Raw genomic sequence first — 10837 nt, 5'->3', positions numbered from 1 at the left:
GCACACCGTTGTACACTTACAGGTTAAAATGAAAGGAGTCTTTAAAAACAAACAAACTAAACAACAACCCTTTCTTTGCTCCTGCTAGAGCCTTCTGACCACAGCTGCCCTTATTTATTCTGTGCAGCAGTTTAAGAACTGCCAAACCACTGATCAAAATGCGTGTGCAGGTTGTGTAGCAGTCAGGATGCTGCAGTAACCTTGATACTTGCATAGCAGACTCTACTCACCTCAAACTTCCAGATGTGTCAGCTCAAATCAAAAAAGGAAACAGATTTGTGAGTGGCTTGACATTACCTCCAGAATGGAGTGAGATTTAAGTGGCAGGAATTAACCAACACAGTTAAGCCCAGAAGAGCCAGAACATCACTCACTGCAAGCTGCGTGGTGGTTTACATCATACCAAACTGCTCTGTCACATCCCTTCTCTGGAACAAGTAGTATCACACAGAGAACAGTGCAGAGAAACCAAGTTTTGCTGCCTGATATTCAACCTTGTGTTCAAAGCCACTTAATCTGAAACTACTCATAGTATCTCAGACAACACTGCCAGGGCTGCAGTCAGAAATGTACTGGCAGCTTGTACAAGAGCTTGCTGAGAATGGACACAGGTCACCCTTAGTTTACTCAGACACACCTACTCATATCTAGCACAAAAAGCTCACGCAGAGGTTGCAAATCATGCTATAAGTGCTTGGGTCACACAGTAGAGCTAAATTAGAACTACACCTGGTGCTTTAAGAAGCTAAGGCAGCAAAGGAAACACAGTATAAGAACTGACAGCATTGCACCCCACACTGGCAGCCAGCCTCCACAGGATGAATGTCACATCTCTGGGATAGGGACATCCTCAGGTCTCTAAGGAGCATAAACAAGGAAACAAGACAACTACAAGCAGCATAACACAAAACAACCTGATTTCTGTAGCTGCACACTTCCTCTTTTCCGTAAGGAATCTAAAGCTTCCAGGTCACTGCCAGCTCACACACAGCACATGTAGCAGTGAGAAACCCTGGAGCTTAGAAGCTTCATAGAAGTATCAGAAAGACTTAGCTTCACATTTAATCATTTCTCAGTTTAGTTACTCTGAGCACTCATCTCAACTGCTGATTCCTTATTAGTACATCATGCGTGGACTGGGGGGGATGTTGAGTGAGAGCAGTAGAGGATGTGGCGAGTTTCCATTTCCACATAACCCCATCCTCTTTAAGATCAATGGCTCCTTCATGCAAATACCCAGCCCCACATCTCAGCCTCTTTTTGCTTGTAGTTCTTTTAGCTTCCAGGAGACACAAATATTCCCATGAAAACATTTTCAAAACTGTATTTTATTTATACCCAACGTTACAAAACCAAACCAACCAAATAAATCCCAAACACCTCCCACACAGCCTGAAAAGCTGCAGCCACTGTGCTTTACTACCACTCAGGACATACTTCTCCTCTGAAACCCAATCAGAAAGTGTTTGTGCAAAAGCTTCCAGTGCAAGTCAGCCTGTAGTAAAATGTAAAATCAAACAGCTTGAGTTGAGCCCAGTCCTTCACATCACTGTGTTAAGGCAATGTTTCCAAGCCTTGCTTCCCTATCCCCACTCCCCTTCCCCCTGCTGTCCTGTAGGACCTGTGGGATTGCTGATCTGGGACAGTAGATTAGCATTGCAGTGCACACAGCAACATGCATTGGCCTCTGTTCTAACCTTGCCTTGATTTCAAAATATTAATTTCAAGTATAGTCACTCATTAGTCATCACAAGCTTCCCTACAAGAGGACAAATTAGACACCAGTCTCAGTGTTGCGAGCCTCCAGTGGTGGTGGCACTTCATTCACGTCACCTGTGGCAGCTGTGGCTCACCCAGGTTCCAGCACGTCAGGAAATGAGCCAACTCCCCTGTGCTTCATCTCCAAGCTACCAGCCCTTCCCATGACAATTCAGTCACCTCAATAACCCACCGACAGGAAAAGACCGACTGCAAAACAAAACCCCATGGCTCAAGTATAACCTGTTGGTAGAAAACATTTCTACCACAACCTGATTTTTAGTTTAAGTACCCTGTATCTGTCAGCAGCCAGCTGCCTCCATGCTCAGCAGCAGCTTCACTTCCAGCCCCCTCTGTAGGTGTGCGTTACTGACACCGCACACCTAATGCTGTCATCTTTCACCAGCGTCCACATGATCCACATCTCAGTTGGGTTTAGTTTGTGCACAACCATCAGTTCCTTGTACAAGCACGGATCAAAAGGATTGAAAGGTCTCTGGATCCCAAAAGTCTTAAAGCCAGCGTGGTTCTTTGGGACCACTGCCATCTTGGCCAGACACATCCCCACAAAGACATCATCTATGGGGAAGAGCTCCATGCCCTCTGCGGTGCTCTGGAGGCGTTGTACTGTTGTTCTGGACATCACGTAGCCCCCACCGCCTGCATACAGAGGGTAGAAGGAAGCTCCATACATAGACTCTGGAACAAAGTACTTGACTTTCGTGTTTCTGATGGGCCGGGCATTAGCAATCACATCTCCAACAAAGAGATCCTGTTCAGGGTTCCACTCTCGGAGAAACTCAACGATATTATAAGTGTTGACAAAGACATCATCATCGCCCTTCAGCACAAACCTGGCGTTCAGACAGTCCTCCATGAACCAGCGGAGGAAATGCAGCTCCTTGAGGGTCAAATTGAAGAAGTTGTCAACAAAATCCCACTGCACGATGTCATCGAACTCTTGGCTCTCATAAGCCAGCAGCTGGTGCAGTGGCTGCACCTGGTTTTTGGCCTCCGAGCGCCCCAGAAGGAACACCAGCCTGATGTGCCTGCCGCCAATGGACACCTCCTTGCCCCATGTGTTCCTGATTGCCACCCGCCGTTCTATATTGACTGGGGCAGACTTGATGGCCAGCAGGAGGAAGGTCTCCTTGCTACACCTGGAAGGCTTCAGCAGGATGGAGAAGTTTCGGCAGTGCCTGTAAGTCAGGAAGGTGCGGTGAAGCTCTGGGAGGGAGAGAGAAGAATTGGCAACGGCCAAATCAGGTAAACATTTGGTGGGTTTGGCGTTGCCCAGAACCAAAGGTTTGGGATCTGCTACATCCTCCTGGTCCACTGTTGATGTTAGCAGCTTTGCTTCTCTCCTGACGTAAAAAAGACATGCCAGCAGTGTAACTGAAAAGGCATAAAGTGCAAGGCTTTTAATCCTGGGATACATCGCAACCTCTGGTGCAGAACGCGGGCCCTGTCCGAGTGAGGGGAGAGAAGCATTTAACAGTGAAACAGCCAACTTGCACTTTCCATTCCCCATCCTCGCACACTCCCGCCTGCAGCAGCAGCACTCCGCGGGCGGAGCGGATCGCACAACTCCCGTAGAGGGCAATGAAACGCTGAACCGCCGCAGCCGGTGCCGCAGGGACCATCCCCACCGCCCCCATCCCGGGATTTCTGGGTCTCGCTGCGGATTCGGGGCAGGGGCTGGGACAGGAGCGGAGCGCCGGGCTGCGGAGCCGCGGGTCAGGGGGGGAGCACAGCTCGGCTGGGAGCCGCTGCGCTCTGCCCGCACTTGGTTCTGCCCGACCCGGCCCCGTCCCGTCCCGCAGCCGCACCGACACTCACCGGTAACACCGCAGGGCCGCTCTCCGCTCGCACCCCGAGCAGCCCAGGAGCTCCGTGGCACGACCCGCGATCCGCCCCCAGCTCCGCCCTCCCCAGGATCCTACGCCTCCGAACTGCCCCCCTGCACGCTCCAATCCCCGCACACACAACACGCGGCGCCCCAAATCAATGCACACAACGTACCCCCCCCCCCACACACAGTGCTGCACCTCAAGTCTCCCACCGCACAACGCAAATTGCACCCCAGTCTCCCCACACCCACACAGCACATCACACTCACACCCCCCGCCCGCAGGAGCCCCCACGCCATCCCCCATCCCCATTGATTCAGCCAAACCAGCAGCATGGCAGCATCCCTGCGGGTTTTATTCCACTGACCTCTGCCGCTCGCTCTTTGGCTACGGACACATCACTGAGCCTTGCTCTCAGCCTTGGTCACGCTGTCCCCGTGCTGGGTGTCGGCCATGGGCCACCGAAGCAGCTGCATCTGGAATTCAACCGTCAGCGGCACCGGCTGCAGCTCACAATCCTCCTCCTGCTCAGCAGAACCTTTGTTTTTTCTTTTCCCTACGGAAAGCAGTAAATCAGTCTCTGTCTTTGTAGAATAAATAGCCTGAAAAGCAGCTGTGTGCATAGGGGTATGTGCCCACCACGTTAGCACTCACTGAGGGGCCCTAAGGGAAAAGCTATTTGAATATGACTTAGCATAATGAGCATCTTTAAGAAGGCAATCAATCTGCGTGCAATTTTGCTTCTTGCTGTAGAATCGCTATGTAATTTCTAAGAAAAAAGAAAGATAAGACTAAATCATTCCATGGGTTAAAGCGAGACCTACGTGAGGCTACTTCTGAAGACATCCCTCAATGCCCGGGCAAACAGTTTGCTCGAGACAAAGCTCGCTGCCTTCCCTCTTTGAGCTGCCTGGAAGAGATCCCAACGTCCCTAAGAGGATTTATTATTCGTGTGCATGGGCTGGCAGAGGGATGCAAATCAGCCTCAGCTCCAGGCTGGGAGACTGCCCGGTGCCCCACTGCTACACTTCTATTCTAGGGGGATGCAGCCACAGCAGTTTGGTGGGGAGTGAGCACCAAAGGGCCATGGTGTGGTTTGGTGACGCACATACACACCTACACACCGAGAAGCCCACCTGCCCCCACAGCCTTGTGGTTGGAGTGTGCCTGTGATGCATGAGTCACTGCAGAGCTCACTGCCACAGGGTGCTGTCAGCACTGGGATACTGAGCTGTGGGTGCAACTGATCGTGTGGCACTGACAAAATGCACTCAGTGGCCATCCCCAGCCTGCACCAGGGCACTGCGACTCCAAATTAACCTGAATCTGATCACTCGGTGTTTCCTGTATCAGCAGCTGCTCTCTGTGCTCTCAGCGCCAGCCATGCAACCCCCAACAGACAGGGTTTGTTCCTCAAGCTAGAAGGAAGGGCTGCTGCATGCACACTGAGCACAGGCACTCATGTGGAACAGAAGAAAAAAGCACTGGTTGCATGACAGGATCTCACTACTTCAGCTGCAATCTGAGCACGTATTGCAAATGAGCACTGCGTGATGGGAACCAGCACAGCAATGGGGAACCAGCACACTGATGGGGAACCAGCACAATGATGATTCAAGGGGTTTAATTTTTTCAGGTAGCTCTCCTTGACCCACAAGTGACTTCTCAGTATCGCTCTCGGCCATCTCATCCTTCTCAAAATTCCTCCTGATCCTGTACAGGTGTGATGGTGCTGCCAAAAAAACAAAACAAACCAAAAAATCCCTGCGAGGGGCAGAGCAAGATCTATATCCAGCAGCTCAAGCAATGCTGGTGACAGAGCAAACATGGGCTCTACACCGAGGAGCAGGGGATGGGTTGTCTCTTTGGGGATGATAGCAGAGTGGAGTCTATTCCTGGGCAGGACAGAGCACTCTCTGTGCAGTTCATCTCTCAACTAGAAAGAACAATAATCCTCTCTGCAAAGCGCTCTGAGACATAAGTTGGAAATGGATGAGGACCTTATTGTGCATCCCAGACATCACCCCTCCAGCTGCCCGTGCCACTCCAGGCCACTGGCTGCTTTTGGCAGCTGAAATAACAGCCAACAAATATCTCACCCCACAACCTGCCTTGCCCTCTCCCCTGGCTCACGAAGCCGTGAGTGTTCACTGCTCCCAGGACTCACGCCAGCAGCCCACCCTCAGTGTGCGCCCAGACACAACAAGGTCCCCGGGTGTGTGCCTAACCCTACGGACCCACAGCATCAATGGCAGCATTCACAGCCAGGGCTCAGGACGTGAGTTAGTGCCCAGCTCTGCAGAGCTGGCAGCAGGACTGGGCACTGCTGCTGTTTGCTCACACATACTGCTCTGCCCAGCCAGCCCTCGGTCACCTTTGGCAGGCTCTGTGGCTTTCTGGCTTTCCTTCTTTGCTTTTGTTCTTTTGCTCTTGTCTTTGCTTTTTTTCTTGTCCTGTGGAGACAGACATTTCCACAGTCGGGCAGTGTCGAAATTTGCAGCCCGCATTCAGTCTTGTGACAGATGCTGCTGCTTGGGTTCTGCCACCAGCATGCAAAGGCATGAAGAAAGGCATGACATAAGCAGGAACATAGCAGAAGAGATGGCTGGGGAAGGGACTCCAGGAAACAGAAAGTGTCAGAAATACTGGTGTGTGTTACTGTTTTGAGAGAAAGAACATCAGAAAAAGCAAGAGCTTTCGTTTTGGATGGAAAAATAGAGTCATCTGTTTTCTTAACACAGGCCCATGAAAAGTAATAGTACTCACTGCTAATATAACATTAAATAACAACACCAGCAGTGGTAGGTGTTTCTCCACGAAGGTAATTTCAGGTGCATTTCACGGAGGAGGGAACTGAGAGATGGATGTGAGGATGCTGCAGGGCAGGATATAGTGAGCCCCTTCCCAAGCCACATCTCCCTGCCCCCCAGCACAGCTCCCTACCAGCTTCTCCTCCTGACTCGGTGACTGCTGCAGCTGCTCAGTGATGAGGACCCCAAAGTCACACACAGTTGCCACCAGAGTCTCAGTGGCCAACAAGGTCTCCAAGGCCACCCTCTGAGAGCCCAGGATCCTCCGAATGGGTGGGTCACTGCGAAGTTCACGTGGCTTCTCCTTCTTCTTTTTCTTCTGCTTGTCCTTGGTCCCAGCACCCTGCAGGGCACCAATACAGGCACAAGTGTCGGGTCCCTTTATCAGACAGAGAGCAATTCCATCCCCACCCATTGCCCACATATCTGCATCCAGACCAAGATGCACATTAATAGTTGCTGCTTTCTTCCCACAGCATGAGAAACCTTGGTGAGAGGTCTGGGATGGAGGAAACATTCCCTGGCACCCAAAACTGGCACAAGAGAAGGTCTGTCCTTCTCCCATCACTATTACTGCAGCTCGGATGGTGTTTGGCCATTGCTCCCTCCCAGCATCCTACCTTGTTGCTGCCCTTCTTTGTCCCCTGTTTTTCCTTTTTTTCTTTTCCACTTTCTACTGCAGTTTCCTCTGTGTCATCACTGACTGGCCACCAGAGCACCTGCAGGAGAGGAGCCGGTACTGCAGGGACTGGACAATGCTGCCTCCTACAGGGAGGCAATGACACGCCGGTTCCTCCAGCAGCATTTTCCCCTCCCAGTCCCTCTCATCCAGACCTGCCACATTCCCACCTTCTCCTCCACCACCGAGACGACCGTCCCAGCTCGCAGGTAGTCCTTCAGCCCCAGTAAATCCTTGGCGATGTGCTCTTTCCTGTAGTTGCAGTCAATTGTGTCTGCCCAGGGCTCTCCAGGGGTGACAAACACCTTTGCTGTGCAAAGACAAAGATTTTTAGAGAGAGAACTTTGCTTCCTGAGGACAGGAATGGCTCCAGGACAACACCAATGTCAATTCATTATCCATCAACCTCAGTTACAGCCCAGCTGTGTCTGATGCCACGAGGGATGCACCGATGCCACCACATTTCTAGAAAAGCCATAAACTACCCTGACCAGTTGTAGGATTTGTTAATTCCTCTTTACCAGTATGTGCAGCAGGGTCCTCTGTGGCAGCACACTCCTCCTGGCCCTTTGTTTCCTTCACATCCTGTGCAGAGTTGTCCAAGTCTGGAGTGGCCACCGCAGGATTCTGAAGATTTTCTACCTGGAACAGAGATGCTCCCTCTTGGCAGAGCTGGTCTGGTTGTGCCTGCATCAGGCCTCTGAAATCCCATTCCCCAGCCCACTCCAGTCACCAGGAGAATGGGCAGAGTGGGGTGAGCTGCACAGTGGCACTGCTATCAGGGAGTGGTCTGCTGCACTTGGCAGTAGAAGGGCTGTAGATGCTCTCCCATGTGAACAGTGCCCCCCAGGAAGGACAGGGAACGTGATCAGCACAGGCTGGTGCTGCTGGATGTGGCCACGTGTGAATTCTGTCCCTAGCACTACTGTCGCCCATGGCAGGTTCATTATGAATGGCCTCACTCTGCATTCTGGAGATGACATCCCCCTCACTGTGGCCTGTCAGTGCCTGTTGCTTTCAGGAGCTCAGTTAAGCACCAACCTCAGTGCCACCATCCTCGGTCTCCTCTCCTGCAAACTCGTAGGTCACGCAGTAGCTGTAGGTGATCACTGGTTCCTCAGAGCCAATCTCCAGCTCCTGGAGCGTGCTGGGATCAGGAACTCCCTTCATTTCCCCAATGCTGACTACCACTCGTGCTTCATTTTTCATCACCTCTAAAGGGAAAATAACCCTGCTGAGGAGGAAGAAAAGTGCAGAGCAAGCAGAAACATCAAGGACGTCAAATCCTACTGCCTCGCATACCACCCTGCCATCCTTTGCAAACGCTGTGACAAGCCACAGCCACATGAGGTCACTCCAAAGCCATGCAAACATCTGGCTCAGTTGCTTTGCCTCTTGGTTAACATTTTGACTCAATAAAGCACTACCAGTGCATAACATCACCAAGCGGGGGGCCATCAATAAGGCCTTCCCACCCACTGAAGCCCCCTGCCCTTGCCCCTGCCCCTGCCTAGGATTTGCTGCACTGCAAAGGTGGCACTGATTTGCGCTGGCAGTGCAAATAATGAGAGCACATTCCCAGATGCAGACATTCTTTTTTCAGCAGCTCTAAAAGGAAACATGCAGTGTGAAACCAGACAGGTCTAGAAAGCAAAGACAGGGGCGGGCAATGACACTGAGCGAGTGCTACAGAGACCTGACTGGATTGTTCCCACCTTGATCCAGACCAGCCTTGGGTGCATACTTCCTTATCACAGCCTTCCTGCCTCCAGCCTATTCTCTGTGAGGCCAGAAGGAATTCAATCCTGGATGCAGTGAGCCCTGAGGACGCCTAGCTGTACCACGATGAAGCCACCTCCTGAATGCTGGGTTCAGCACCAGTAGGTTTAAGACAAAGGCTCACCTGGCTGCTTTGATAAGCCACGGAACTGGTACCTCTCATCAAGCTCTATGTGGATGTCATCAAAGAAGGAAAGCTTGGGCAGGCTGTCCACAACAAAGCCTCTGTAAGCAGGAATGAGAGCCAGTGGGTTCCCTTGGAGCAGCAGGATGCGGAGCTTCTTCAGACTGGACAGCTGGGAGACCAGCCCAAACAGATCCGTTAGGTTATTAAAACTCAGGTCAAGTGAGATGAGATTTGGCCTAAAGGAGAAAATCCATTAATGACAGTAGGCAAAAAACAACCCTCTGAGGATACAGCACTGCTGCTCTGAGTCAAGAAAAGAAACAGGAATTCATCAGCACAAGAACCTGCAGCAGCACAAACTGAGTCAAACTGGAGAACACAGCAGTGGCCAATTCCAAATTCCTGAGCCACGCAATCCACTGCCAGCCTGCCCCATAACTGAACCTCTTTTTACTCTAGGATCCATTAACCAGCCCACCACATCAGTCACATACAGCCTAAGCTTTAGGCCCTTCCTCAGGGAGGACTCCCTGGGGCTTTGGGAAGAGCTTGGGAAAAAGGAAATGAATGGAAATATGGGAACTGCGCTAAGCAGGGTGATGAACGTCTGTAATTTCTTAATGCAGGCCCCTGAATGTCCTGCTCACGTGCCTTCAGGAGCACACATCTGGCTGTGGCATTACCATAATTCTGCAGTGAAGCACTTGTCCTGCAAAGGGCCCTGCAGCCTGTTGTATCCCAGCCCTAAGTGCTGTAGCTCTGGAGGAGGCTGAGCACACAGGCCCTGCAGATCAGACACGGCGTTGCAACAGAGCTCCAGGACCCGCCCAGGATAGATTGAACAACAAACACCCTTTGCAACAAGCTGTATAGAGCCGCTCAACTTGTGAGGCATTCCCAGATGGGACCTTTTTCCCCATCCCATCATCACAAGACACTGCTTGCTCACCTTCAGTGTTCGAGGCAGGTTGGCCGAGGTGATCCTGCTGATCTGGTTGGTACAGAGTATGAGCTCTTCTAGGTTCTGTAACTGCAACAGATCCTTATCGACTTCTTCTACCTGCGAAGAGCTGAGTTTGGTCGCAGCATCCCCGAGACATCTGGTGTCACATAAGCCAAAGTGAAAGATACGCAGTGCTGATCCATACGACAAGCGTGTAACACATATTAGTGCACAACACACTGAGCAGGGGAGCCAGCAGCTCTACACCAGCTGCAACAGGAGAATCTAGGGAGACCTTGGGTTGGGGAAGCTGTATTTTCCCCAAGATGTTTTCCCCTTCAGTAGAAAGACACAGCTTCCAAGCCATCCCTACCTACCACCCCGCTGTGCTTACATCCTTGCCAGTGATCCGCAGGGACCTGAAGAGCTTAAAGACACGGGAGCCTTGGGTGAGCTGGGGATCCAGCACTGCCACATCCCGCAGGTGCTGGTCCTGGGCGCTGCATCCTGGTGGCAGAGCCCAGGGGCTGCGTGGGTCACTCAGCAGCTCCAGCAGCGCTTCAGGGCTCTCCTCACCCAGTGGCCTCTCGTCCTCCTGCCCTGAGGAGCCTGCACATGTAACAAAGCGGGACTCATTCTGCAGGGAGTGGAGAAGCAGTTAGCACCTTGCAGACCCCCTGTGGACCCTCCCCACCCCACAGCTGTGCCCCCCAGCTCCTACCCAGCTGCCCAGGCCGCAGGGGAAGTCCTGCAGGGCCAGACGCTGCAGGTGTTTCTGAACAGCAGCCGAGAGGCAGTGAGGGTCGGGTGCTGCCATGCAGGAATTCTCTGGCTCTTGGCAACGCGTCCCCGTTGCTAGGAAATGACATGGACGCGGATGTCCTGGGCACT

General features: G+C 52.1%; 2 protein-coding genes across 7 annotated transcripts; both read right to left on the bottom strand.

Moving 5' to 3' along the window:
- Nucleotides 1-1308: 1308 nt before the first annotated feature.
- On the bottom strand, nucleotides 1309-4082 carry B3GNT4 (UDP-GlcNAc:betaGal beta-1,3-N-acetylglucosaminyltransferase 4). 2 transcript variants are annotated; one of them, XM_032447783.1, is made up of 2 exons: nucleotides 3976-4082; nucleotides 1309-3223 (listed from the first exon to the last, which is right to left on the bottom strand). In XM_032447783.1, exon 2 carries the CDS (start codon nucleotides 3194-3196, stop codon nucleotides 2096-2098), a length of 1101 nt encoding a protein of 366 aa, XP_032303674.1. In that variant the 5' UTR covers nucleotides 3197-3223; nucleotides 3976-4082; the 3' UTR covers nucleotides 1309-2095. The 2 variants fall into 2 exon arrangements, with proteins under 2 accessions (XP_032303674.1, XP_032303675.1); XM_032447784.1 differs by lacking the exon at nucleotides 3976-4082 and adding an exon at nucleotides 3598-3675.
- LRRC43 (leucine rich repeat containing 43) lies at nucleotides 4055-10837 on the bottom strand. Of its 5 annotated transcripts, none has more exons than XM_032447775.1 (12): nucleotides 10668-10837; nucleotides 10341-10555; nucleotides 9953-10063; nucleotides 9687-9826; nucleotides 9001-9239; nucleotides 8139-8311; nucleotides 7619-7739; nucleotides 7268-7407; nucleotides 7039-7137; nucleotides 6552-6761; nucleotides 5983-6061; nucleotides 4432-5340 (listed from the first exon to the last, which is right to left on the bottom strand). In XM_032447775.1, exons 1-12 carry the CDS (start codon nucleotides 10813-10815, stop codon nucleotides 5120-5122), a joined length of 1896 nt encoding a protein of 631 aa, XP_032303666.1. In that variant the 5' UTR covers nucleotides 10816-10837; the 3' UTR covers nucleotides 4432-5119. The 5 variants fall into 5 exon arrangements, with proteins under 5 accessions (XP_015733352.1, XP_032303666.1, XP_032303667.1 ...); XM_032447776.1 differs by having other exon boundaries at nucleotides 10341-10583; nucleotides 10668-10786; XM_015877866.2 differs by lacking the exons at nucleotides 4432-5340; nucleotides 5983-6061 and adding an exon at nucleotides 4055-4164.

The sequence above is a fragment of the Coturnix japonica genome, chromosome 15, assembly GCF_001577835.2.
Source record: "Coturnix japonica isolate 7356 chromosome 15, Coturnix japonica 2.1, whole genome shotgun sequence".
Classification (NCBI taxonomy): domain Eukaryota; kingdom Metazoa; phylum Chordata; class Aves; order Galliformes; family Phasianidae; genus Coturnix; species Coturnix japonica.
The sequence above is the reverse complement of the archived record's forward strand: the minus strand, read 5'-3'. Positions and strand labels throughout refer to the sequence as shown.